General features: G+C 36.3%; 1 protein-coding gene and 2 pseudogenes across 2 annotated transcripts; 2 read left to right on the forward strand and 1 right to left on the reverse strand.

Annotated features, from left to right (window-relative positions):
- The first annotated feature begins 5,829 nt into the window (after window positions 1–5,829).
- LOC132061584 (putative Peroxidase 48) lies at window positions 5,830–7,372 on the forward strand (annotated as a pseudogene).
- Window positions 7,373–8,417: 1,045 nt separating this feature from the next.
- Window positions 8,418–17,360, reverse strand: LOC132061585 (phosphoglycerate kinase, cytosolic-like; annotated as a pseudogene).
- A 3,996-nt stretch (window positions 17,361–21,356) lies between these two features.
- On the forward strand, window positions 21,357–27,920 carry LOC132060191 (uncharacterized). 2 transcript variants are annotated; one of them, XM_059453104.1, is made up of 13 exons: window positions 21,358–21,715; window positions 23,534–23,598; window positions 24,123–24,195; window positions 24,377–24,395; window positions 24,757–24,876; window positions 25,533–25,602; window positions 25,902–25,945; window positions 26,042–26,083; window positions 26,273–26,332; window positions 26,505–26,572; window positions 27,240–27,297; window positions 27,406–27,498; window positions 27,598–27,920. In XM_059453104.1, exons 1-12 carry the CDS (start codon window positions 21,363–21,365, stop codon window positions 27,493–27,495), a joined length of 1,062 nt encoding a protein of 353 aa, XP_059309087.1. In that variant the 5' UTR covers window positions 21,358–21,362; the 3' UTR covers window positions 27,496–27,498; window positions 27,598–27,920. The 2 variants fall into 2 exon arrangements, with proteins under 2 accessions (XP_059309088.1, XP_059309087.1); XM_059453105.1 differs by lacking the exon at window positions 24,377–24,395 and having other exon boundaries at window positions 21,357–21,715; window positions 24,123–24,214.
- The last annotated feature ends 25 nt before the right edge of the window (window positions 27,921–27,945 follow it).

Raw genomic sequence — 27,945 nt, forward strand, 5'->3', positions numbered from 1 at the left:
CGTCCCTTTTGCCCTCGGGCCCCCGCACTCACTACGCGCGTATACCGACTTTCGCAGCATACGCTCGCGCAGTAGGGGATCACCCTCGCACGCCTTATCGTGAGCCCCACTCCTCCCGGGTCTGGGCCACGAGTCTTTTATATCTAGTATGTGAAGCATGTGTAGTCCGTTGTGGCCATGTCCTGGTAGTTAGTATTCGTACATGTTTCAGAGGTTTCATAGTACGACGTTAGTTTCCCGCAGTCGCTGGTGCGTTCGACATGTAAGATTATTATGTCTTCATAATATTTCATGCTACGAGATGGTTTCAAGACTTTATTCCGCAAATTATATTTTCATGATTTATTTAAATTGCGTCACATAGATATGTTGTTTGATGCACGTGTTGACAAGCAAGCCATGAGGTTCGCTCGGACACATGCAAGCAAGGCCCGAGTGCCGTGTTACGCCCGGTGTGCCACGGTTCGGGCGTGACACCCATATTGTTCTCCCTTTTATGGTGACCACCATCACGACGATTATTATATCGTCCCTTGCCCTTGCCACGCCTACGCTCATTATTATAGCCTCGATTATTTTGTCTTCTTTCAGCTGGGCCATGTGCTGCTAACACATTGGCTTCCGGGAATGGAGCAGTTCCAGTGGGACGAGCTTCATGATTTTTCAATAAAAGGGTATTATGCTGCTCAACCACAAGAAGACATGAGATCAAATCAGCATGCTTTTTGAAACCCCTCTCACGGTACTGCTGTTGTAATACCAAATTGGAGGCATGAAAAGTCGTAAGAGTCTTTTCCAACATATCCTCGTCAGTTATATTATCCCCACATAACTTCAATTGAGAAGTAATTCTATAAACAGCAGAGTTATAATCACATACAGTTTTAAAATCTTGTAACCGTAAGTGAATCCACTCATAACGAGCCACAGAATATCGTTACCTTAATGCGGTCATACCTTTCCTTCAAACCGATCCACAATTCAAGTGGATCTTTCTTTACGTCGTGTATTCAACCTTCAATCCTTCATCCAGTATGATGACGAAGGAAAATCATTGCCTTTCGCTTTGTCGACTCGATGCCGTATTATATCGAGTAATAGTGGCACACCAAGACTTTGGTGTCTAGGTGAATTTCGATGCTCGAGTACCCATGATAGGTAATTCTTTCCGGAGATATCAAGTGCCACAAACTCAAGCTTCGACAAATTCGACATGATGATCAAAACTATCATAAAAATATTTGAGTTAGATACAATTAAACAACATAATCTCAAAAACAGCAACTTTAATTTCCAAAAAAACAATACCTTTTCACAAACACAGTACCCTTTTTTTTTTTTCACAAAAACATTACTTTTTTTTCAAACAGTACGTTTTTTTTCTCACAAAACAACCTGTTTCTTTGAAACTATAGGCAGATAAAAAGCACAAATTTTCTCAACACAGCGTTAATTATACCCGATAAGAGAAGTAACGATATTTTACCACAATTGACCGCAATGGAAGACATAGAGTTTCGGCCCACCATGAAAATGAGAACAAAGAGTAAACAACCAACGAGGAAGATTACAAAGACAAAATAATCCTTATGTACTCCACTCAAGTAAATTACCATTCTTAGGAAAACCCACTTGCAGATGTTACATAGTATCACCTAGTATCACCCAAAATGGGTTACCGACAAGCCAAATCTATAAACATTTCCACCAGCATAGCCAAATATTTGACTCAAAATAAAGTCGATAGACATTAAGACACTACACAAGTACATATCTAAATACATCTTAGGTAATACCGACACTACAAGGTCGACCATGCTTTGACTTAAAGAAGAAAGCCGAGAAAGATTCCACAGCTTTTTTTTTTTTTTTGTTGCTCTCAAAACAAATTCCTCATATATTGACTATAAAATATACAAGAATCACTTACTGGTGGCCCATGCAGGTCTCTCAAACTTGTAGTCAATAGAATCCAATCGAATTAACAGTAATATAAAATCATGGTCTTATTAAAAGAACAACTAATCCACAACCATCAACCAATATATATTTAAAGTACTGTTTTATAAAAATTACCATATTAACGTTGTTAAGTGTTAAATGTTTACTATTATAGCACATAAAAATTCATTATTTCATGAGAATAGTAAAGGCAAATTGGCAGCGGAATATCAACTGACGGACCAAATGTATGATAGAAAAATATTTGCATAAAAATAGAATTTGCAGACGACTTAGAAACTAATTAACTTTAATTCTGTTTGCATAACTTATATTAGAAGGGTGGTAAAAACGCATACCAGATGAAAGAGTAGACTCAACTTGGAGCGATGGTAATGAAGTTAGAGATTCGTGCTGATAACGTGTTGTAAAACAAGCTCAAAGTAACAATATAAAATATTAGAACAAGAGAACAGTATAGAATAAAACAATGTAAAGATGACTTTCTTCTTTTCTTTCAAGTGTGTAGTACATCACATATCATATCTCTATTTATACTACTCCATAGATAGGGAGTTACAAGATTGTCTTGAATATGGCATTAACCCCTTGAGAAGGTGGGAAGAATATGTGGTTGTGGGAGATGAATGAGGGAGTGGAGGTGTGGTATAACTACATATAATAGTGCACATAATGATGAATTAACTCCTAGAAGTGTTGGACATCCATATTATCATATTTACAACAGCAATCACTTAATTATAATAATAGTATTGCATTTATATCAATCGCCCTATCTCTATTTTCATAGCTATAACCACAATTCATGGTACTCAACTACTCATGGAGCTCACTCTATTCCCTTTTAAGCAACTAATCCATCTTAAATTAACCTCAATTTTACTGTTTAAATCGTGAAAATATGAGCATTTACCTATATAAAATTGAAACGTACATATATAATTACAACAAGAAACATGCAATTAGCTAAGGACCAACTTTCTCAAGCAAATTTTAGCTAGGGTTATTCATAGCTAAACTCATTGTTATATATAAATGCAATCTAGAATTTTTCTAGGTGCTTGGATGATGTTTGAATTAATCGAGTCTAGTTTAGAATGTCCCTTAGTCTAAAATGCTCCTTTGCGTTTTGTAGGAGATAAAATATTATCTAAAAAATTCTAGAATTATGACTACGTACTTCGCACTTGGACATTAATACTTTGAAATATTAATGTCTGAAAAATATTTATTCACACCCAGCGTTTATATCAGATCAGGCATAATTAATTTTAGTATTTAAGATTAGAGTGACTTGCATATCACATAATCTTATTAATGTGATAAATGCGTATAGAAAAGATAATATGAAATTCATTGGTTTGATATGAACACCCTTCAGACATAACACTCAAAGATCAAATTATCAGATATAACATTCAAAGATCAAATTATATGACACAGTATAATCAAAGCTAAGGACTAGAATATCAAAAGTCTTTATCTTGTATAAAGTTCAAAATTTTAGACGACCAGAAATTATCTCAAATTACCTTAATGGAAATGTAAGTTGATATTAGTAAAATCAGCATGGCTAAATTTGAGGGTCTGTTTATGTATAATGCCCAACTTTAAAATATGTTTACGCGAACAAGAGAGTGATAATTGATTTAGTGGCACATTCTAAAGAGGAAGAAATAACAAAATTGAAGATTAAAAGGAAGGATACATATCAATTCTCTTTTCTGATGCTCCCAAATCTAGCAACTTTAGCTTTTCAGATCCATAGGCGGACACTGTATGTGAAAAAAAAAAAAAAAAAAGATATCACTACTTCGCCTCCTTGATGCAAAGTTTGTGGTCTTGCCTAAGACATGGAATCAATTCAAACTTGGACAGACATTAGTGTAAAAAATGTTGAAGCTAGCTAATTGGGTGTGAATGAGAAATGGAGGGGAAAAAAATAGAGAGAACATGAAATTTAAAGCAAAGTTCTTTTTGGAAAGGAGTTTTGTACCACATTGGTGGTGGAAAGGGAGAGTTGTGTGGTTATATATAGAAGCACTTCTTCTAGCTCTTAAAGAGTTGAAAAAAGAGACTCCCCTTTGGGATGGTTTACTTAAACGACCAAATTTATTTTATTCATTTTTCCATTTCTGATATTTTATTTTTCTGCGCTAAATTTAACTTTTCTCACCTTTAAGCACCAGATTTTTGACTATAAATAGAGGGCCTTCCTCATTTTCGAAAAATCTCTGCATAAAATCTGCATTTTGCATACTTTTTACAAAATAAAACCAAGTCAGTGTCTTGTGTGATTTGTTGCCATCTTTGAGTTCGCGTGAAGTCATAGGCGTTTGAGGTACCACTACTCCTTTTACAGGTTTATCTGTTATATCCTGAGAGGAAGTAATTCATAACCTTGAGTACTTGAGGGGATTAAATTCCTTAAGGACACACAGTGAATTATGTGGTCTCGGATACTGTCTTCATCATTTTCTTTTCTCGATTTTGTTGAAATATTGTTTCGTTGTTTGAACATTGTTTTACTAACAACGTTTACTGTTTGAGCACAGTTTGGACAACCAAAAAAATCTATCACTACTCTGCATATTTGATGCAAACTCGACATGGAATTGGAACCAATTTGAATTTGGATCTTAACTTATAAATGAAATGCTTTCAAATGAGCACAGATGCCATGGAACGTGCTTTTACGAAATCAGAGAACTGAACCTATCAGCCCATATAGTTCTTGCACAAAAACTGTTACAAGTTGACCAGTATCTTTGCCAAGTCATCCAAGACTCTATTTATACCAAATAATAACAATATATCTCATGGTACATTGACAGACTGAAGACAATGAAAAAAGAGAGGCTGGTGTTCATATGAGATGTAAGTTACATGCCCTCCTTTTGAACAAGTCTCGGCAAGCAACCACAGAACTACTGTCATAATCTCAATTTTGCATCAGAGGAGAATTTAGCTTGAATTGTACAAACATATATGTGTTGAGAAATCCTTAAAGATCCTATAAACTCTAATGCCTGCGACAGACTAAGAGCAAAATTGTGTGATCCTTACTCCTAAACAGCAACTTATGTACCAGAGAATTAATGTTGAATTTTTTGGTAAAACCTTCTGTAGATTCTGCAACCTTCAAATTCTGCATGTATCTCCCTCTCAGTAGTTATCCCCATTGGGTTGTTCAACACCCATCCATCACCATCACAAGGTAAACTTGGATCAATGATATATATATGTACAAGTTTATCAGAGACAGTATCAAAATAATTCCTCATGTTAACCGCCGCTTCAAGCACATTTGATTGTGTAAAGACCTGCCAACCATCAATCAGAAAGCTCAGGCTATAACACAATAAAAAGAATATGTTACTATCCTACTACTCTCATGTAGGAGGTTAAAAAAGTTGTATATATGTGTTATATAGGAGTATATATACACATTTCTGCATTCTTGCTCCTCCACTGCCCAACACCAATGGGAACTAATGTGTGTGTAGTTGCGCAATAAGTGATGGTTCTACTTCAACTGGACTAACATTGAAATACATGTCTTTGCTGTCAAAAGGTTCTACTGCAACAATGGGTGTCAACTGAACTAATGTGTGTGTAGTTGCGCAATAACCGATGGTTCTATCAACTGGACTAACATTGAAATACATGTCTTTATATGAACTGTAATATTTGTGAAAATCGACACTATATTTGGACTGTTAAAACTTTGAACTTTTCTGGTTCTAAGTGCTGGGTTCCTCAATTTTGTTGTACTTTATGGGTAGTAAAATTCATGAAATGGTGGAATTATAAGGTTAAATCGGTATTTATTAAACACTGATGTTATTAGTTCTGGCTTCTGTAACGATGAAGAGAAGTTTGAAATTGGCTTCTCTGTTAAGTGCCAATGAACAATTTGGCCTCTCCATCCATGCTGTCCAAAGCATGCACAAGGGCATCTCCTTTCAAGATTGTGTCTGATTTTCTCCCTTGTCCCTGCAAACTTCATTTTTTTGACATGGTTATTTTGGTGACTCGAACCTCAACCTTATGGTTGAAGGTGGAGAGCGCGTTCCACTTGAGCTACCCTCCCTCGTCTTCTTGCCCTTGTGAATTTATCATAAACATGTTTAGGCTTCCTGGTATCTCCTATTGTGGATGACCACATCTCTTGTTGCTGTTAGTTAATTAGCTTGCTTGCGAAGTTTGTTACAGGTGGTAATATCGTGGAAATCTTGAGGACTTGAAATGTTGCAATAAGCTTGCTTGCGAAGTTTGTTATAGATGGTAATATCGTGGAAATCTTGAGGACTTGAGATGTTGCAATAAGCTTGCTGAACTAGCAAAGAGATTAATCGAGTCATGAGCAAATTGGTATTTGGTACTAACACTCAGAATGCAGAGCTGTTTCAAGCTTAAGATGGGACCAAGTCACCAAAATGGTGAACTTGTCACCACACTACAATTTTTTTATTATCTGAATATTCTGCGATTTTCCTGCATAATACGCTGGTGAATCTTGTTACCTGTGTTAACGGGCAGAGGGAACAGTATGAAGTCACCCTTCTTTGATCTTGTAGTACAAATATTCAGATGTTTCTAGTACATAACAAAAACTTTCGATACCTGTGGTATCATTCGATAAAAATATAGCCTTCTGTAAGCTTATCACATGCTGTTTTCCTACATTTTAGACGGGTGCTTTATCCGGTGTTAACAGGCAGAAGGGACAGTACAAAGTCATTCCTTGATGAGGCAGTGGCTGAAATTGCACGACCAAATGGGAATATTAGTGAAACTCTTAGGCTATTTTCCCTTGAGGATTGATGAGGGAAACAGTAGCAATCCTTGGTAATCGTTTTGATCCCATTACTTTAATCTTTCATACACAGCACCTTTTATTTTGTTTTGGAATATACATTTTATTGATATTCCTTCTCTTCTTATGTTTCAGCCTCTGAAGGAGCACATAACGTTGGGAAGATCAGTTGCGAATTTATTCTGCCCAGGCTCCACAATCTCATGGATATAGGTTTGCCTGATCCAACAATCCTTTCAAGTGTCGGGACAACAATACCTGCATCAACAATATGTTAATATGAACCTATAGCTAGGATTCTGAACGAGTCTGCTGTATCATACTCCAGGGGACTGGCTGCATTTAAAGCTTCTTTTGATTATGAATACTACAAGACATTGATGAGAGGAAGAGGGTTGCTGTTTGTTGATCAACCGTTGATGACTAATGAAAAGACAGCAGCGGTGGTGATTGATTATGCTTCGGATGACAGGGACTATATTTAGGACAGAGTTTGTTCATGCCATGGCTAAACTATGAGATATTGGCGTTCTTACTGGATCCCCAGGAGAAGTTCGGCACAGTTTGCAAACAAGGAAAAAAAAGTTATAAGGAGAAGCAGAACCTGATAGAATCAAAAGGTTAGGTGGATGAGTGGGGTTGCAGATTCTGAAGAGATGATAAATAATCTACGGGTCTGAAACATTCATTGGACGTGGAATTTATAGTTGATATTAAAGAAAACCTAGCACACTGAAGGTAATAATTGGAGTTATGCTGTTTGATTAATTTTGTATAAATTTGTCATGAAACTATAATTAAGGTTAGTGTGCGAACAAAGTACCACATTGAGTGGAAAGAAAAAGAAGTTACTTATAAGGAGTTAGATACTCTTAATGATGTGATAAATAATCACTATGTTCGTATCTTTGGACCATTAACCCAATAACTGGTATCAGAGCCAATGGTTTGGCGGGACATTCATGGCGTGGGGCCCGTCGTGCCTTTGCCCGTCTATATTTGATATCGTAGCTTTGAAAGATACACACGTAGCTTTGAAGACGAAGACCGTAATAATCGACGATGTGGGTGGCACACAGACATGTTGAGTTGATTAATTTAGAACTTAGTTCGAGGGGGGAGATTGTTGTCAAAGTACCACAACTATACGTATTAATGATGCGCCCTCCCCCCCCCCCCCAAAGCGGACAATATCACATCGTGTTAAGAGTATCTTTGGACCGTTTAACCCAACACCCCCTCCCCTTAAAAAAGAGTAGATACACTTGCAAAACACGTTCAAGGTTTCCAGCTAATGTACAAAGGCAAATATGGCACAAATCATGGATATAGGCCGGAGAATTTCAGACTGAGACTCTTATGTGTATAACTGAAAAATTGTTCATCATCTCGGATTATCTGAGATTCCTCATCTTTTCTTGTTTAAGTATGTTTATTTGTGTTCCGTTCTGTCTTTGTGCTGCGCGATATGGGAAGAGAATGAAGTGAAAAGTCATGTACATCAACCTTATTTGTACTACTATTTGTACTGCGACGATGAAATGGAGATGACAAAGTTGTTCTGATTCAGAACAAGTGATGCAACTAATGGCATCTTTTATACAGGATAACTTATATAGTAGTCAATCTCTCTTCTGATGTGTATACGACAGCTTCAAGGCCTAGAGCATAAGTTTTTCAAAAACTAAAAACACTGAATCAAAAGTCCAAAACTATGAATACCCCTAGAGCATAAGCTCAAATACTGCTCAAGCATCAGCATCAAGGATACGCACCCCAGGAAGCTTTATTCCTTCCAGAATCTCCAAACTGGCAATCCCTCCTGTTGAAATGTGGGTTATCTTTCCAGCAAGCTGCACTTTCTTCACGGCCGCAACAGTATCGCCACCAACTATAATTGTTGTTGCTCCCTTTTCAGTAAGCACTGCCAATTTTTTGCAATAGCCTGGATTATACATGCCGAAAGGTTATAGATGCAGTCAAAATCAATTAACAAAAGGAAATAATCAATATTCAAACTAGACCAAAAAAACAATTCAATAGGCACATAGAGCCTCGTTGTACGAGGAAACAAAGATCTTCCTTTTATACCTCTGTTCCAGCAGTGAAGTTCCGATACTCGTACACTCCCATAGGTCCATTCCAGATGATAGTTTCGGTGGTATCTAATAATTGGCCAAAAGAGACTATAGTTTCAGGTCCAATATCTAACCCCATCCAGCGATCAGGGATTTTAGATGCTGGAACAACCTGAAAGGCAAAGAAAATATGACTCAGGACAATGGCTACAAAGTAGAACAAGATACCACTGCCAAAGCCATTTACCTTTTGCTTTTGCCCTCGTCATAAGTCTTTTCGCCATTTTGAGATAGCACTCCTCCACATGTGAGGATCCAACAGAATACCCCATGGCCTTGTAGAAAGTAAAGACAATGCCTCCACCAAGCAATAGAAAGTCAACCTTCTTCAAGAGTGACTTTATCAGACGAATCTTGTCTGATAGGTTCGAGCCACCAACAATGGCAGCAAGTGGCCTCTTTGGATTTGCTAAGGCTCGAACAAGATAGTGAAGTTCCTAATATCATCAAGATTCGGGGTAAGCAACAAAGATACAAGAAAATTAAGCCACCTACAAGGCAGTAGAACAGTTTCCAGCCAAAATACATGAACTGGTTTAACCACCAGATTGACCCTTCAAGTGTGTGCTACAGAATTGAGCTAATTTTCAGTGAACATTTTGCCTCTCTACCTGCCAAGATAGAGGTAAGGTCTGCGTACACTCTACCCTCCTCCCCAGACCCCACTTTGTGGTCCAAAATTTATAATTTGTACCTTGTGCATGAGGAATCCAGCAACTGCTGGCTTTGGCTTCACGAACTGAGCAACCCATACAGTGGAAGGGTATATTCTGTTTGCAGCCCCAGTGGCATCATGGACAAAAATATCTGCAAGAGACGCCAGCTTCTCTCCAAACTTAAGTTCACCGTGCCATTCTTTAGAGAGTCTCACATTTTCCAGTAGCACAACTCCTCCTTCCGGTATTTCAGTTATTAACTTGTCAACTTCATCACCAATGCAATCAGTTGCCATCTTGACCTGTGGAGTACAGTTAAAGCAAGCCCAGCCCAGCCCTCAAAGAAACAAACAAACAATGAAAAGAAAGACAAACAGACCTCAAAATCCAAGAGCTCTGAGAGCCTTGGCACAAGTAGCTAAAAGCTGTATCTTGGAGTGACACCAGTGTGGGGTCCATCCCCATGATTGCAAAGAAAGAATTTGGCACCAGCCAAATTGCAACTTTTGTCAAAAATAGTTGCAAAAGGTTGAATTTGGCACCGGCCAAATTAAATGCAAGGATGAAAAATGGCACATTTCATCCCTATAAATAGCAAGCTCTCCATCATCTTTAAACACACCAGAAAAGAGAGAAAAAAATTATAGAGAGCAAGGTATTCCATATACTATAAGAAAATAGTCAGTGAAGAAAAATAGAGTGAGGGATATTGTAGTGAGGTGGGAAAAATCAAAAGAGTGTTTTTCTTTTTCAGTGTGTAGTGGTCTTTGGAGTATTTATACTCGTGACTACACAGTGAAAAATTCCTTATTATAGTGATATCAGCTGCTCCTCTTGGCCGTTATTTTTCCCTTATTCAGAAGGGTTTCCACGTAAAATCTTGGTATCATTATTGCTGCATTTTTTATTCTTGCTGATTTAACCATAACTTAGTGTTCCACGTTTATCACTAATACCGTGAATATTATTTTTACGGGTCTATTTTATTCCCAACAAGTGGTATCAGAGCCAAGGTTCTGTCTGAGTATGCTCTGTGGTTGCAGCACAATCTGAACTTCCACATCAGAAAAGAATTACTTTGGGCTCCTAATAAATAGTATTTGTATTTGTGATAAACTATGGAAGCCAACACTAGTAGAATGGTTACTTTGAGTGGCATAAATTATGCCATTTGGAAAGGCAAAATGGAAGATTTGCTCTATGTCAAAAATTTTCATCAACCTGTCTTTGCCACTAAAAAAAGCCTGATAATAAATCAGATGAAGAGTGGAATTTGTTACATAGGCAGGTTTGCGGCTTTATTAGACAGTGGGTTGACGATAATGTGTTGAACCATATTTCTGGGGAGACACATGGTCGGACCCTATGGGAGCATCTTGAAAGTTTCTATGCTCGAAAAACTGGAAACAACAAGATGTTTTTGATAAAGCAGATGTTGGGTTTAAAATACCACGATAGTTCTGCAATGACAGAGTATCTGAATATTTTTCAGGGAATCATGAACCAGTTATCTGCTATGGGCATTAATTTTGATGAAGAAACTCAAGGCTTGTTTATACTTGGTTCCCTACCAGATTCTTGGGAAATTATTAGAACTTCATTATCAAATTCTGCTCCGGATGGTGTGATCTCTGTGGATCTTGCCAAGAGCAGTCTTTTCAAATGAAGAGATGAGAAGAAAATCTCAAGGTTCCTCCTCATCGAGATGTCTTGGTACCGACACTAGGGAGAGGCAAGAATCGTGGTTCTCAAAATAGAGAACATAATAGAAGCAAATCCAGAAGCATACTTAAATATATTGAGTGCTATCATTGTGGGAAAAAAGGGCACACAAAAAAGTTCTGCCGGATTTTGAAAAAGGAGAATAGAGATAAGGAGGAAAAGAAAGAAGATGGCAATCGTGTGGCCACCATCACTACAGAAGATCTTATTCTTGTCCTTGATGCGGATCGATAAATATTGCTTGTGATGAGTCAAGCCGGGTTTGGACAGTGGTGCCGCATCTCATGTGACATCAAGGAAGGAATTTTTCTCATCCTATACTCCGGGTGACTTTGGAACTTTGAGTATGGGTAATGAGACTGTATCTAGGGTGGCTGGTGTTGGAACGATTTGTCTGGAAACTAGTATTGGAACTAAACTAGTTTTAAACAATGTAAAGCACCCGATGTTCGTTTGCACTTGATCTCTATTGGTGTCTTGGATGATGAGGGATATGGCGAGCACTAATGGTGCTGGAAAGGAAGCTTATTAAAGGTTCCATGATTGTGGCTCGTGGCGAAAAGCGTCGTGGTCTATACTAGACTACAGCCACTACCTGTGTTGTTATGGTAAATGCAGTTGAGAGCAATAAATCTTCAACATTATGGCATAAGAAGCTTAGCCACATTAGCGAGAAAGGACTAAATGTTCTCGCTAAAAAGAAATTATTATCAAATTTCGAAAGTGCTAAATTAGAAAAGTGTGATTTGCTTGGCCGGAAAACAAAATAGAGTTTCTTTCAAGTCTCATCCTCCTTCAAGAAAGACAGAGTTGCTTGAGTTGGTGCATTTAGATTTATGTGGTCCAATGAAGACAAGGACTTTGGGTGGTGCACTTTACTTTGCTACTTTTATTGATGATTGCTCAAGGAAACTTTGGGTTTACGTCTTGAAGACTAAAGACCAAGTGTTGGGTGTCTTTAAGTAGTTTCAGGCTTCAGTTGAAAGATAAACTGGAAAGAAGCTGAAGTGTATTCATCGATAATGGTGGTGAATATTATGGACCGTTTGACAAATGCGCAAGCGACGGTATCGGACACCGGAAGACTCCTTACAAGACTCCTCGAACTTAATGGTTTAGCGAAAGGATGAACGGGGCCTTGATGGAAGAGTCAAATGTTTGCTTTACGAAGCAAAGTTGCCGAATTTCTTTGGGGTGAGGCTTTGTTGAGCCGCACATGTTATTAATCTATCCCACTGTGGTTCTTTGCAAAGTGATCTTCCAAACAAAGTTTGGTACGGAAGAGATGTTTCATGACCACTTGAAAGTGTTTGGTTGCAAAGCTTTTGTACATGTGCCTAAAGATGAGAGGTCAAAAATTAGCCAAGACAAGGCGATTACAGATCTTCGTGGTTATGGCCTTGATGAGTTTGGTTACGGTATATGATCCGATTGAGAAGAAGGTCGTGAGAAGCGTGATGTTATCTTCATGGAGGATCAAACCATTGAAGCTATTAACAAAGCGGGAGAAGATAAAATCTTCAAGTTACCGAAAGTTTAGTTAATCTCGATCAAGTCACTTATACGAATGTTGATGACGTTGGTGGGCTCGATGACGATGGTGATGCTTTAATCATGTTCCGGATCAGCGTATTGATGATGATAACAATGTTGCTTATTGATAAGGTAGATGCTCTACCCGTGAAGTCGTGCGTAGTTAGATATTCCACTTAGAAAGTCCTCACTAGACAAAGATGTTCCTTCTTCCGTTATTCACACAATGAGCGTGTATTACTCCGCTGATGGGGAAGAACACGAATATTATGAGGAGGCCATGGAAGATGAGCACAAGGATCGATGGATTGAAGCCGTACAAGGATGAGATAAAATCTACGCATGAGAATCGTACTTATGAGTTGGTGAAATTGCTAAAGGCATGAGCTTTGAAGAACAGTAGGTGTTCAAAGTTAAAGTCGAAGAACACTTGAAGCCTCGTATACAAAGCTAGATTGGTTGTTAAGGATTTGGTCAAAGGAAAGGTATTGACTTTGACGAAATATTTTCTCCGTCGTGAAAATGTCTTCCATTCGGATAGTTTGGTTTGGTCGCTAGTCTTGATTTGGAGATTGAAGGATGGATATGAAGGCGTTTTTCTTCACGGTAACTTAGAAGGAGATTTATGGAACGACCTAAGGGCTTCAAGGCAAAAAGGTAAAGAAAATCTTGTACGCAAACTTAAGAAGAGTTTATATGGATTGAAGCAAGCTCCCAGACGGTGGGTACAAGAAGTTTGAATGCACATGGGGGAGCGAGGGCTACAAGACTTCTTCGCATTTATGTGTTTGTACAAAGATTCTCGATGATGACTTTATCATCCTCGCACTATATGTGGATGATATGTTGATTGTAGGTAGGAATGCTTCCATGATTGATGAGTTGAAGAAACGATTGAGTAAGTCTTTTGCAATAAAAGACTTGGGTACAAGCAGATTTTGGGCATGAGGAATTACTCGTTCGAGAGATGAAAGGAAGCTTTGCTTGTCACGGGGAAAAGTACATAGAACGTATTACTAGAGCGCTTGATATGAAGAGTGCTAAGTGGGTTAACACGCCTCTTCTGGTCATCGAAATTGAGCAAGATATGTCCTACAACAACGGAGGAAAAAAAGAAAATGGCCAAGATTCCTTACTCCTCTGCTGTCGGAAGTTTAATGTATGCAATGGTATGCACTAGACCAGCTATTGCTTATGCAGTCGGTGTTGTTAGTAGGTTTCTTGAAAATCCAGGAAAAGAGGATTGGGAAGCTATGAAGTGGATACTCAGGTATCTAAGAGGAAGCTCAGATGAATGCTTGTGTTTTGGAGGATCAAATCCAATTTTGAAGGGCTATATAGATTTTGATATGGCGGGTGACCTTTGATAAATAAAAATCCCTCTTTGGATATTTGTTCTTTTTCGCGGGGAGCTATAGCATAAATCGAAGTTGCGGCAGTGTGTGTCGTTGTCTGCCTACAATCAAGCAGTATATTGCGGCCTACGGAAAAAGAGAGATATGGCTCAAGAGATTTCTTCAAGAACTTGGATTGCAACGGATGGAGTATGTTGTCTATTACGACGATCGCAGTGCAATAGACTGGCGTTAACTCCGTATGTATCGCGCGAGGACAAAACACATCGACATCAGGTATCATTGGATTCGTGAACAAGTGGAGAGTGAATTGTTCCAGGTCAAGAAAATTCACACGAGTGAAAATCCTCCAGATATGTTAACCAAGATGATTCCCAGAGACAAGTTCGAGTTATGCAAAGAACTTATCGGCATTAACTCTATCTGAGAAGATGGAGATGCCTCCTTCAGTTGAATGGGTCTGGAGGGAGAGATTTGTGGGGTCCATCCCCATGATTGCAAAGAAAGAATTTGGCTGGCCACGCAACTTTTTTAAAAATAGTTGCAAAAGGTTGAATTTGGCACCGGCCAAATTAAATGCAAGGATGAAAAATAGCACATTTCATCCCTATAAATAGCGAGCTCTCTATCATCTTTAAACACACCAGAAAAGAGAGAAAAAATTATAGAGAGCAAGGTATTCCATACATCAAAAAATATGGGAAGAAAAAATAGAGTGTGAGGATATTGCAGTGAGGGTGGGAAAAATCAAAGAGTGTTTTCTTTTTCGGTGTGTAGTGGTCTTTGGAGTATTTATACTCGTGACTACACGGAAAAAAATTCCTTACTATAATGATATCGGACCAAGTGCTCTTGCGTGGTTTTCCTTATTCGGAAAGGGTTTCCACGTAAAATCTTTGGTGTCATTATTGTTGCATTTTTTATTTTTTGCCCGGATTTAACCATAACTTAGTGTTCCGCGTTTATCACTAATACCGTGAATATTATTTTTGCGGGTCTATTTTATTCCCAACAACCAGGACGACCCTGGGAACAAGCAATTCAGAAAATCAAGAAAACAGGCACATAGTAAAGAGGGAAAATGCATAATTCTACTACATAGAACTGAATGATACAGTTACCCATCAAACAAAGCAGGTTTACTATAACTTCAAAACTATCAGATTCCGATCAACAACATCATTGGTGCTTCTTAATTGGCATTTCAAAGGAAAAATATGCAACTGGAGATGTAGAGCAAGAGATAACAAGTGTTGCAAAATTTTAGTTTCATATTGTAATCCGTAGCAGTTGGTATGCCATGTAGTCTTATTTCTGAACCGCCTAGTTTAATGGGACTTATCCGAATTGGTTTCCTCAGCTCCCAATTAATGGGACTTGTCCGAATTGGTTTCCTCAGCTCCCAATTAATGGGACTTGTCCGAATTGGTTTCCTCAGCTCCCAATTAATGGGACTTGTCCGAATTGGTTCCCTCAGCTCCCAATCCCCTCACCCACCCCGTTTTCGAATTTCGTAAACTCTCCTGCTGATGTCAAGACATCCATTTTCTTCATTCAAATTAAAAAAAAAAAAAAAATCAGAATCCTCCCACTGAAATGCATAACATGGTTGTTCTTTTTCTGGTCAAAGAATGTGAATGCTTATGACTAAAGGCCCAACCTCCTCGACTCTAATTTATTGACTCACTAGAACAATATATGTCAGGTGTAATTGCAAAGTGGGGTGCAGGGAGGGCAGAGGGCATAACTTACACTCCTAGTAGTAAGGAGGTTGTTCCATTGTGCCCACAAGCAAAAAAGAATCATCAGATAGCAAGAAAACTAAACAAGGAGAGGCAACAAGTAGTAATAGAATCTAAGAACGCGAAATATGCGAATACAAAATAAAAAGTACAAGAAATAATGGAAATAGTACTAATCTTGTAAGAAAAGGAAATACCATTAATCCTATTACTAGCCTTGTATCCTGATTCTCTCCTATCTGGGGTCATGTACTTGGTAAGCGCATAATCAACTCTCCCCAATACTTGTTTGGCCTAACTACTACCCTCTCCTCCATCCCTCCATCGAAGGATCTCATTCTCGCCTCCGCAAATTTATTGACTCACTAAAGACTTACCTGTTGATAGTATTATTCAGTTTTAATTAATTAATAATATTGGGGTATAGCAAATAACTTACAAGATGAGAGAGAAGAATGACACGAGCATGATGTTGCATCAAATACTTAATGGTAGGAACAGCAGCTTTGATTCTACCTGTCATCTTCTATATTGAAATCGGAGTCCAATGGAACATCCAGATCAACTCTCACCAATACTCTCTTCCCCTTCACATTCTTCTTCTTTAAGAGAGTCTAAACCCTTCTTCTTCACCCATGCAATTTTTTTTTGAAACACTCTCAGACATGCTAAACAAATTTAGGGTCTGTCTATCTATTTTTTGTAATGTAAGTAATTACTATGTATTTTACTAGCTAGTTATATAGAAGACGCTAACGAGAGGAGATTCAGACTAAAGTCGCCACAACAGATCGAGAAGTCCTCACTAAAAGGTTTACTACAAACGTCACTAAAAGTTCACTACAAAAGAACGAGGACTATTTGTAGGCGACTAAAGATGAAAAAGTCGCCACATAATGTACGACAAAGAGTGTTTATGGAGAGTCGGAAGAACATGGGGATTAAACAATTATTTTTCGTAATCACGACAAATAATTTAAGACGGATAGAGTATTTATAAGGGAGAGTTTGAGAAGCCTCCGGTCATAAGGGTTTTTTCCTGATATAGACAGTGATAAGTGCATTGCCACGGTTATTAACCACTATAGATCTCTACCTAATTTTTTCCAAGTTCAAAATCTATATAGATTAAGAAAAGAAAAAAATATATAAATCTATAATTATTACTCCTTTTTCTCAATTTATGTGGCACATTTATCTCAAAAGATTCGTTATACTTCTATATTTAGAAAAAAATTAACTTTAAATTTCACCTTTTAAGCTTCACGAGGTGATCTATAATCACACAAATATGAAATATCTATGAATTATTTTGGGCCACAATATTCAAAACTCTACATTTCTTTCTTAAATTTCATGTCAAGTCAAATACTGCCACATAAATTGGGACGGGGGAGTACTTTATCAAAAGCCAGATAACGAGTGTATGGCATATTTGACCGAGCTTTTGGGAGGCTAGTGCTTATTTTTCATGGATTGTCATTAATCAAAACATTTATTACCGTACACTAGTTTTTGGGTACACGCGCAAAATTGTGAAATGAAGGATTAATTTCATGGATTGTCATTAATCAAAACATTTATTACCGTACGCTACTTTTTGGGTACGCGCGTTATAAAATTACCTTTTTTTTTAAAGATCATGTATACAATATATTTTAAAAATCTATTGATTTATCAAATAAAAGTTTAAAAAAGGTAAAATCCTAAAACCATGATTGTCGATCTTGTTTACGGAACTACATAGAAATTACATCCCATAATAGTCCTTAACCATCTACTGAAAGATTGTACATTTTCAAGCTCGAAGAGGAAAAGAGAGGAAGACAGAGGAAAAACAAGACAAAAGGTCGGATAGGGTCAAGATATCGAAAACAATATGATAACACGAATACCAAAAGCGAGAAAGTCATGGTAGAACGATCCGAAAGAAAGGAGTTTTTTTAAAATAAAATAATCAAGTATAACGGCCAACAAATATAACAATATATAAACAAAAGGCAATAAACAAATAAAAATCTATTGGTTTATCAAATAAAAGTTTAAAAAGGTAAAATCCTAAAACTATGATTGTCGATCTTGTTTACGGAACTACATAGAAATTACATCCCATAATAGTCCTTAACCATCTCATTCAACTAACAAACGATATCTTTTTTCTTACAAGAAATAATTGATTGGTTGTTTATTTAATCAATAAGAAACACCATGTGAGTTTGTGTAGATTAGAAAAGAAAAAGCCACTGTCGAATAGTATAATTCAGCTACTGGACTAACCACAAAAAATGAAACTACAACAACTTATTTTCTCACTAATCTTACATGATGGGAAAAAACTGAAAACACTAAAATTATATTTTGAGGAAAATGTTCAAACAATAATTACATTTGAAAATCGAAAGCCCAGTAACACTTCTGTAAACCCTTGTTGCTATCAGCAATCCAAGAAGCTAATGGCTTTGGGAGTAATATCGGATAGCTTTTTCTCCATCCCACACTCTTGTTCATAGTATATATAACCAATGATGATACTGAATTTTTGTAGTGTCACTTCCCGAAGTTAACACCATTGCTATTGTTAGTGCACAATGTCCAAGTCAAATCATTTTCAGAATTGGAAGAGCTACCTCGAGTAAGGAAATTGGTTTTCGAACAAACACATTTATAAGAAAAAAGTTGCATTTAAAAGTCTTAGAAATCTGAAAAGCCAAGCTAGGAAATTGAAAAGATTGGATGTAGGAATTGTAAAAGTTAGTTCTAGAATAGAGTGATAAATGTATTAATGAATGGAATTAATTTTGTATAATATAAATACTTTAGATACATGTATCTTAATTAATTCTCTGAGAATTTCAAATCCAATATCACCTAAAAAAAATTCCCCTTCCTTTTCTTTAAGTTCTAACAAATTAAATGCACCTGAAACAATGAAACGGTTTTCTTGAGTGAAAATGAAATGTCATAAGTCAAGAATATCATCTAAGATTTTACAGAAATTTGAAAAGCTAACCAAACTGAAATTTGAATGATAGTATTAGGTGAGCTTGGGAATACGTATATATCGGGCTTTAAATATATACAATAATTTACTCAATAAACATTCAATGATAGAATTTAAAATTTGTAGGCTAACTTTTTAATTTGCAATTTTGTATATTAATGAATAATTTAGTCTTCAAAGGGTATAAAAGTCCATCAACGTTTGATGGACATTTTGGTAATTCAACTTTTTTCTTTTTGTCTTCCCACTTTTAGTATAATATGATACATTGATATATGTACGACATACACATGACATATAAATGGTACATATTGTGAATGCCAATGTATGTCATCGTATCTCATATGCATGTTGATGCATAAAAACGCTAAAATTGTTCACAATTTTCAGCACAACTCTAACACTATTTTTCTGGCACGGTGGTGACAACGAAGGGGGTTGGATGGGAATAGTGACGACTGCGGTTTGTGGAAAAAAAAAAGATACGAAGAAAGAACAAATATTTGAAATACTTAAATTTATGAGATGTTTTGGAATGTTATATATGTAGATTAGCTGGATTTTATATACGTTTTGCAAAATCAGTTTTGCTACATTTTTTAAAGACAATAATATGCTATATTTAGCAATAAGCATCACTAATATTGCTATTGATGACTTTTTTCCTAAAAATTGGGTAGATTTGGGTAAATATATAGCCTAGATTGACCATAAAAATCTTCACAAAATATTTATTAAAAAAAAGTTTAATATGTTATATGCAATCAAATAAAGAGAAAACAGTTATATTAATTTTTTTTAAAAATTATGTTTAAATATAAAAATATATTATTATTACTTAGACAAATTAAAAAAGAAAATGCATGATAATAATTGAGACATAGAGTGTAACGGTTCTGGTCCAACTTTAAGGTATTGTCAGCTTTGGGTCTCAATCCGCAAGTATTTACATTCTTCTTTGGGTTTTCCCCCAAAAAGCGTCTCAACAGTTTATTCTGAACTCATTTTTAACAGATCCCTAAATTTCTTCTCCAATTTCAATATAGTAGTCGCCTAAAGTGTAATGCGCACCTCTTCTTCGTATTTTTATCCCCCATCATGTACGTCATGGAGAGAGTATTAATCTTGTAGGAAACTCATAAATACTTTTAGTCCATTGCAACTCTCAAAAATTTACTTAATTATCAACATTGTAATATTAAATAATCTAGGTGTAATGTTAAGTTTGTATTATTGGGTATTTTTTCAGGCCACAAAAGAAAAGAAGAATATGATGAAAATGGGTTGGGTTGGGTCGGGTTAAACGTGTGGATTTCTAAAGGAATTGGATATTTAAAATTAGTGGCGGGTCATTTGATTCTGAGCTTGACATCTGTTCCTCCGGTTAAACAAAGGACAAATTTATGTTCAAACTATATTGAGAGAGGTGTTTTTGGACTGAAAGTATACCGGAATGAGTAAATTTGGTACTAAAGTATAATGAGGATATATTTTAACTATTTCTGATAGTACATGAGTATATTTGACCATTCTCCGTATATTGACCATTCTCCGTATTCAATATCTGAGCCTAAGTATAATATTTTTCCATGTAAAGGGATCAAAAGCACATATTCTTATTAATTGACTCAACCTTCAGATAACAGTTCCAATAATGTGAGCACTAAAGAGTAACCTAAATCAGGTTCTTCATTATGCCACCGCCGAACTTCAAGCCACCGAATTGTAATTGTGTGTTAACTGTAATTGTAATGTGAACTTTGTGCTAATATCCAATATTTGAGGCTAATATAATCTTAAAAACAGTGTAAGTATAACATATATATTTTATACGTAAAGAGATAAAAAATAAATACGTATTTCTATTAATTGAAGGTTCAATAAGTTTACTCAGATATTATAACGACTAATACATTAGTTTTGTCTATAATTGAGAGACCATAACGACTATCCAAAAAGAATAAGATGAAAAGAAAAAAATGGGCCGAGTCAAGTTAAACGGGTGAATTTCTAAAGAAATTGGGTATGTAAAATTGCGAGTAAGTCATTTGATTATGTGCTTACACAGTGCCCACCCGTCAAAATTAATGGCAAATTTGTGCCATAATATAATAAGAGGTGTATATTTAGACCGTAAGTATAACGGCAGGGATACATTTGAATCGAAACTCAAACGAGGAGTATATTTAAACTATTTAAAATGGATCGAGTCGAGTTAAACGAACGAAATTTAAAATTGGGTGAGTCATTTGATTCTGAGCTTGTCACGTATCCCTCAGTCAAAATTAAGGACAAATTTGTGTCATAAGTATAATTAAAAAGATATATTTAGACCGAAAATATAATGGCAGGGATATATTTAAACGGAAACTCAAACAAGAGGTAAATTTAAACTATTTTGGATAGTACCACGGTATATTTGGCCTCTACATGAATGAATAAATATAAACCTCGTAACAGAATTACCTGTTTCATTTCAGGCCACACCAACAGATATTTGAAACTTTGCCCGAAAACCATGGCCGGAGTATTGAACATTTCACTGGCGCCAATTTCAGCTCACAGAAAACTCTATAAAAACAAGAGAGTTTTGTTTGTAAAATCAATGACTCAATCTTCAGATAATAGTGTGAGCACTAAAGAAGAAGTTAAATGGTTTTCGGCGCCTTTGAACTTCAAGGCGCCGAAACCTAAGCCATTTACACCGAGAAGTGATAAGATTTTTGATATATTGGGTGCTTCTCTTGGTTTGGTTTTTCGCCTTGGTACTGGTATTGCTGTTTCTGGGTATGTATGCTTCATTCAGTTTAAATTCATCTTTAATCACCTTATTTTTGCTAAAATATAAGTATGATTTTGTTTTTTGTAAAGAGATAATGGTCAAAAAGACACCTGAACTATAACTGTTTCATGCCCCTATTATCAGTTGTTCCCTTTTCCTACCTGAACTATCACCATGAAATAAAACACACCTAGGGAACAACTGATAGTTGGCCTAAATAGCTTTGAGGTGTGTTTTAATACATAGATATAGTTCAGGTAGGAAAAGGGAATAACTGATGCACCCAAAGGCGTGGCCTAGTGGTCAATGAAGTGAATTGAGCACCATCAGGTCTTAGGTTCAATTCCCAGTAGAGAAAATACACTAGTTTCTTCCTAGCTGTTTCTAGTTTTGGTGGACAGAATTACCTCGTACCTATTGCTGGCGAGGCGGCAGGTATCCCGTGGAATTAGTCGAGGTGCGCGCAAGCTGGCCCGAACACCATGGTTACCAAAAAAAAATAGTTTAAGTATAATGAATCATCTTCCGGCTCTTCCCCCGACCCCACGCATAGCAAGAGCTTAGTGCACCGGACCGCCTTTTTTTTTTTTTAGTTTATTATGAATCATCTGAGTATGAATGGATATAGAGGATTCTTATAGCTGACCCTAACTGATTTGGGAATTTGGAATTGAGGCTGGTTGATTGATTGATTTATTGATTTTGTTAAAGAAATTATATAGCATAGGTTTCCTAATTGTTTTGTGAATTGGAAAATATTTAAGCTTTGTGATCAATTGGAAAAAATGTTTCTGGAAATGGAATGAGTTATGCACCCAAGGGTGTGGCCTAGTGGTCAATAAGAAGTAGGTCGGGAACCATGAGGTCTTAGGTTCAATTCTCAGCAGAGGCAAAAGCAGTAGGTGATTTCTTGTCATCTCTCTAAGGATGTGGATAGGTTATCTGGTAATTGTGCTAGTGGAAGGTAACAATAGCAGGTAACCCGTGGATTTAGTCAAGATGCGCAAGCTGGCCCGGACACCAAGGTTATTAGGGTTTACTCTTGTTTTGTTGAGAATGATAGGCAATATTAACAGATTCTTCTGGATGCTTTTAATTTAGTTCGAGTTTGAAGAACAGAACATTAGGAGTTAAGACAAAGTACTAGTTTTGATTTGATACGAAGTTGTGGTTTTGCATTTAGTATTGTAGTTAGTTTAAGTTATGTGAAGGGAATACTGGATGAGAACTTGCCCAGGGATAACTGGTTAACCAACAAATAGGTGAATACTGAATACAAGGTAGCAGACTATTTATCAATCCATGTTACATTACTTCTATCTAGCTACTATTCACTTTCCTTATAGCACAAGCCATCTTGGACATTAAGACTACAAGCATTGTTCCTTCAGTTTTCATTTATTCTTGGCAACAACAAAAAGGAAAAGGAATGTTTAACTTCAATGCCTGGCTGGCTAAAGGTACGAATAACCGAAAAACAGACTTCACAAATATGCGATAAATGAAGAAGCACACTTACACTGCACTGATGCTTTTCTAAAGTTCAACTTCCATTTAGTTGTACTAGACAATGCAAGGCGATGCTTCAAGATGTACAAAAACTGAGATGGAGTGTCTAGTTATCTTCATAAGTGGCATACATAGTTAAACTTGATATGATTTGCATGGATTCCAGAATACCGCTTGCTGTAACATTTCAGTCTTAGGAATGATGAACTAAAGCTTATTGACATCTTTCTTTTTCTGAAAGACCTTTGTATCAATTCTTCTGAGATACCGATGTTGATACATTTGGGATACTTATTCTTTATGTACTACTGCAGGTATTCAGCATCTTTTGTCTCCGAAAATGAGGTTCCATCTGATCAGTATGCACTAGGAATTTCTGGTAGTTATCGTTCACCTGTTTCCTCATACATTTTCTTCCAAAACTTGTTAGGATGGTGTTGAGAATCGGAATCAGTCATTACACTTTACAATCAACAAGCGTTGATACAGATAAAGTTCATGTGCATATCAGAATGTAGAGAAACCGACATTTAAAATTCCAAAATTGGATTTATCCGAATGCACTCCTGAGGAGAAAAAGAAAAAGAAGCGAGACCTCATTCTATAAGTAATAGAAGTACAGACGAAACTCCAAGTCGTTGTTCATTAGTTAAATATATAATATGATTCTAAATTAATTAAGTGATAGAAGATCATGACTTGTGTCTTTTAAATACTTCACTATATCATATTTTGTCATTGTTGAAGATCTTCTAGTTTCATCAACACCAAAGGAAAATCTTTTGATATATTGCTGGTAATATCCTTCTAAATTTTTCCAATTAAGGACATTTTCTAACATTTAATTTGAACTTTAGAGTATGAGTCTTGGTGATGTTTTTGTGACACAAGATATTTATACAGGCTTCAAGGTGAAGGAGAGTTCAAAAGTAGGTCCTCGACCTGAGAAGCCAATCGAGATATATGAGTTTGAAAGGTATGTTTGCTGGGGAAGTGTTTTAATGCTCACTAGTACATTCAACTGTCAGCATCTATTTATGACAAATTTATGATTCTTATCTTTTCATTTTTTCCTATCTCCAATCAAATTTTTAGACTTAATTCACCTGTTTCCTCTTTTACATTGCCTTGCATGGAACATGTGGGGATTTCTTCAGCTGCCCGTTTTGTAAGAAGGTAACTTCAGATACATTAACTCCTTTTTTTCTCTGATTGATACCTACATTCTACTCGTATATAAATCCAGTTACTGTAATCAAGCATCTCCAACTTGCCTATATATCAGAAGTTTCTTTCACTTGTTAAAATGATTGATTAGTGAAAGTTTACACTAATATCTATCGAGCTACTTTAAAAGAAATGTGCAGAACTATTATATGTATGAGTTTAACTTTAATTAGCCTAAGAATCTTGTGACATTCTTCATGAGCAGAGTGCTGCTATCTTTTCTTTTGGAATAATATACACATTGAAGTACTCATTTGATCTTTGTCCTTTTCTTTTGTCCCTGATTGCTAAAGATGTCTATTTATTTCAGGTTAGGGAAATAGTTGCTGTTTTAGACCTTGATGTTCTCTTTTATCCTTGCCCAAGAAATGGTCCGAATTTCCGTCCCAAGGTTGGTCAGATGGGTGGAAAGCAGCAGTTCCCCTATATGGTTAGATAATTTCTCTCCTATTGCTCCGTGTACAGAAAATTAGCACTCAGAAGCTCACACGAACACAAACCTTTTACATGCTTTAAAATAAAATAATATGGCAAATTGTAGCCTGCATCATCATTTTTAAATGTCCTCTTAAAATTCACTTAAATTTATTTATTTTCAAAATGTTATCCTCTTGTATTCTCTTGATGATGTGCAACTGTGAGTCAAGAGAAGGATCGTGTCAAAAAGTATGCTGAGACAGAAACAACATGATTTTTTGTTTACATACTTCTTTAACTGTCAACCACTATGTTATTGAATGTAAATTGAAGAGCACCTGGTGTAATTCACCTTCCAACTAAGATTTTTTGTCTAATAGATACTTTGAAATAAGTTACTAAAAGTTCTTTTGGAAACAATTTTCTACTCAATGCAATAATTTGATGGCTTCAGATGATTTAGAACACGCTTAAGTAGTTTCTTCATTGGACACTGATGTCTCTTATGTTGCTTTTTCTTTTTGCTCATTCTGCAATGCAACAATGACTAGCCATGCTGTAACTCAACTGAACATATCTTCTTCAAAATAATCCGGTTATATATTATATTCGTTGATCAGATTTATTACGACATTATGGCATCTAATCTTTTGTGTTATTCTTTTGCAGGTTGATCCAAACACTGGAGTTGCTATGTATGAATCAGATGCCATTATTAAGTACTTGGTTGGAAAATATGGTATGCTGCAATAGCTAACTTATATTGAAAAGATATCTGACATGTACTTCTTAATGTTACTACTGTAACTTGTTCGTACATCTGAAACTTTAAGCTATATACTGGTGTCCATATAGTTTCTCATCGTGAAAAAGTAAGCAGCATTTAGATTTTTGATTGGCATGAATCACAGTTGATACCAAATAGCCCATTTAAGAGATAGTTTGGTTTGATACTCATATATCTCCTACTACATTTCTGTCTTTCTGGTAAAACTCTTTCTTAGTGAGTGCATTAATTCTGCTGGTTTCCTTGTGCAGGTGATGGAAATGTCCCATTTATGTTGTCCCTTGGTCTTTTCACTGTAAGCAACAAGCATTGATCATCTATGAGTTAGATCTATTAGAAAGAGCGTTTAATAGATATACAATTTATTGAATATTGGATATTGTCATCGCAGACACTTACTGCAGGCTTTGCCATGATTGGTCGAATGGGGAAGGTATATGCTTTCTCACTTAAGTGTATGGGCTTTTGGTGCCACAGATTTCTGATCTATACAGTCTAACCCTCAAGAGTGACAAGACTTCCAATGCACATAATTTTATTCGCAGAATTGGGCTTTCAGTATAAATATACTGTTGGCAGAAAGCTAACAGGACACATAAATGATCTGTTGTGACTTTTCCAGGGGTCTACCTATACGCCATCTAAAATGCCACCCAAGCCAATTGAGCTATGGGCATACGAGGTTAGACCATGCTTATTTGGAACGCATTATGCTTTTAATTTTGGTTTAAATAAATCTTAATAAAGAATTTGATTCTTTTCTAGATTTCAAATTCAATCATTATGTAAAAAGAATTTTTGCTGAATGGCTTATCCACATTACATGACTTACTTGCACTTGTTTTTCCTTTCAGCCTTCTCCATTTTGCAAAGTTGTACGTGAGGTACTTGTAGAACTAGAGCTACCCCACATACAACACAGGTACATGTAACTACGAAATGGATGATGAACAACACCTATACACTATGCAATTTAGGATGCTGTTGGCACCATCATAAGCTGAATAAATTAGGATGTTGTCTGATGTCTTATGAGAATACCATCAACAATTAAATATCTTTTCTATGAAGTCTTCTATAAGTTCTTATATTTGATTTAAGTAGGTTACCTTGCAAAGAATTTAACTTGCTGCTTCAATGATCAGACCTATTTTTATAATTCTTTTGTCTGAGAACTAGATTAAATGACCAATAAGTGATTCACATTCATTAGAAGGGGTGAATAGAGGATCGTTCTCTCACCCCGAACAGAAGAGAATCTGAATGCATTTAGTTCAGTTGTCTTTTGAATTGTTGATTTATTGTCAAAAAATTGTGCTTTGCCACTGGTTTCAAGAATGAAATTCCTCTTATATGGTTTCGGAGAGGGGCTTGAAGAAATTTCATTGATGATACTTCTACCTGGTGTGGGAGCTTCAATAATTGCATTCTGTTTTCCGAGAAGACTAGTTTAATCAGCAAGATTCTTCTACTATTTTTCGTGACCAAATTAAAAATTAAAAATAGGATAAAGACATGTCCGTTCCTGTATACTCAACTTTTTCATTGCTTTTGATTTGCTCTGACTGCATTAAAACCAAACGGTGCAGTTGTGCTCGTGGTAGCCCCAAACGCCAGGAAGTATACAAGAGAGTTGGTCATTTCCAGGTTTTGTGTTGCTTTGTGTTAGCTCTGCCTATTGGATGTCTGTTAAGTGTTATGCGCATTCCTACAAGACATGTGGGAAACTTAATAATGACTCTTGTCTGTTTTTAGGTCCCATACTTAGAAGATCCAAATACTGGAGTCCAGATGTTTGAAAGTGCAGATATTGTGGAATATATACAGGCAACTTATGCCCTTTAAGAAGTGAGGCCTTCTCCCTTTTTCAATAGTTTAATTTCCCAATGCCTCTATCGTATGAGGTGAATTTTGCCTAAACTGCTTTCTTTCTGGATAATTTCACAGGAGAATACTTGCCATGAGGGTAAAAGTTTCCTCTCTTACAAATTGAACAGAAGATGAGTTTTTATCATGAGGATGAATAGAGAAAAAGCTAAGTTGGTCTCGAGGAACGTGATGTTTCATTACTACTCCTCTGTCTCAATTTATTTGGCACACTTTCCTTTTTAGTCTGTCCCTAAAAAGAATGTCATACTTCTATAATTAGGGGTAGAAAAAAGTAACTTTAAATTTCACCTTTTACGCTTCACGAGATGATCTATAACCACACAAATATGTATAGATTATTTTGGACCACAAGATTCAAAAGTCTACATTTCTTTCTTAAACTCCGTGTCAAATCAAATACCGCCA

The sequence above is a fragment of the Lycium ferocissimum genome, chromosome 6 (assembly GCF_029784015.1).
Source record: "Lycium ferocissimum isolate CSIRO_LF1 chromosome 6, AGI_CSIRO_Lferr_CH_V1, whole genome shotgun sequence".
In the NCBI taxonomy this organism is placed as follows: Eukaryota; Viridiplantae; Streptophyta; class Magnoliopsida; order Solanales; family Solanaceae; genus Lycium; species Lycium ferocissimum.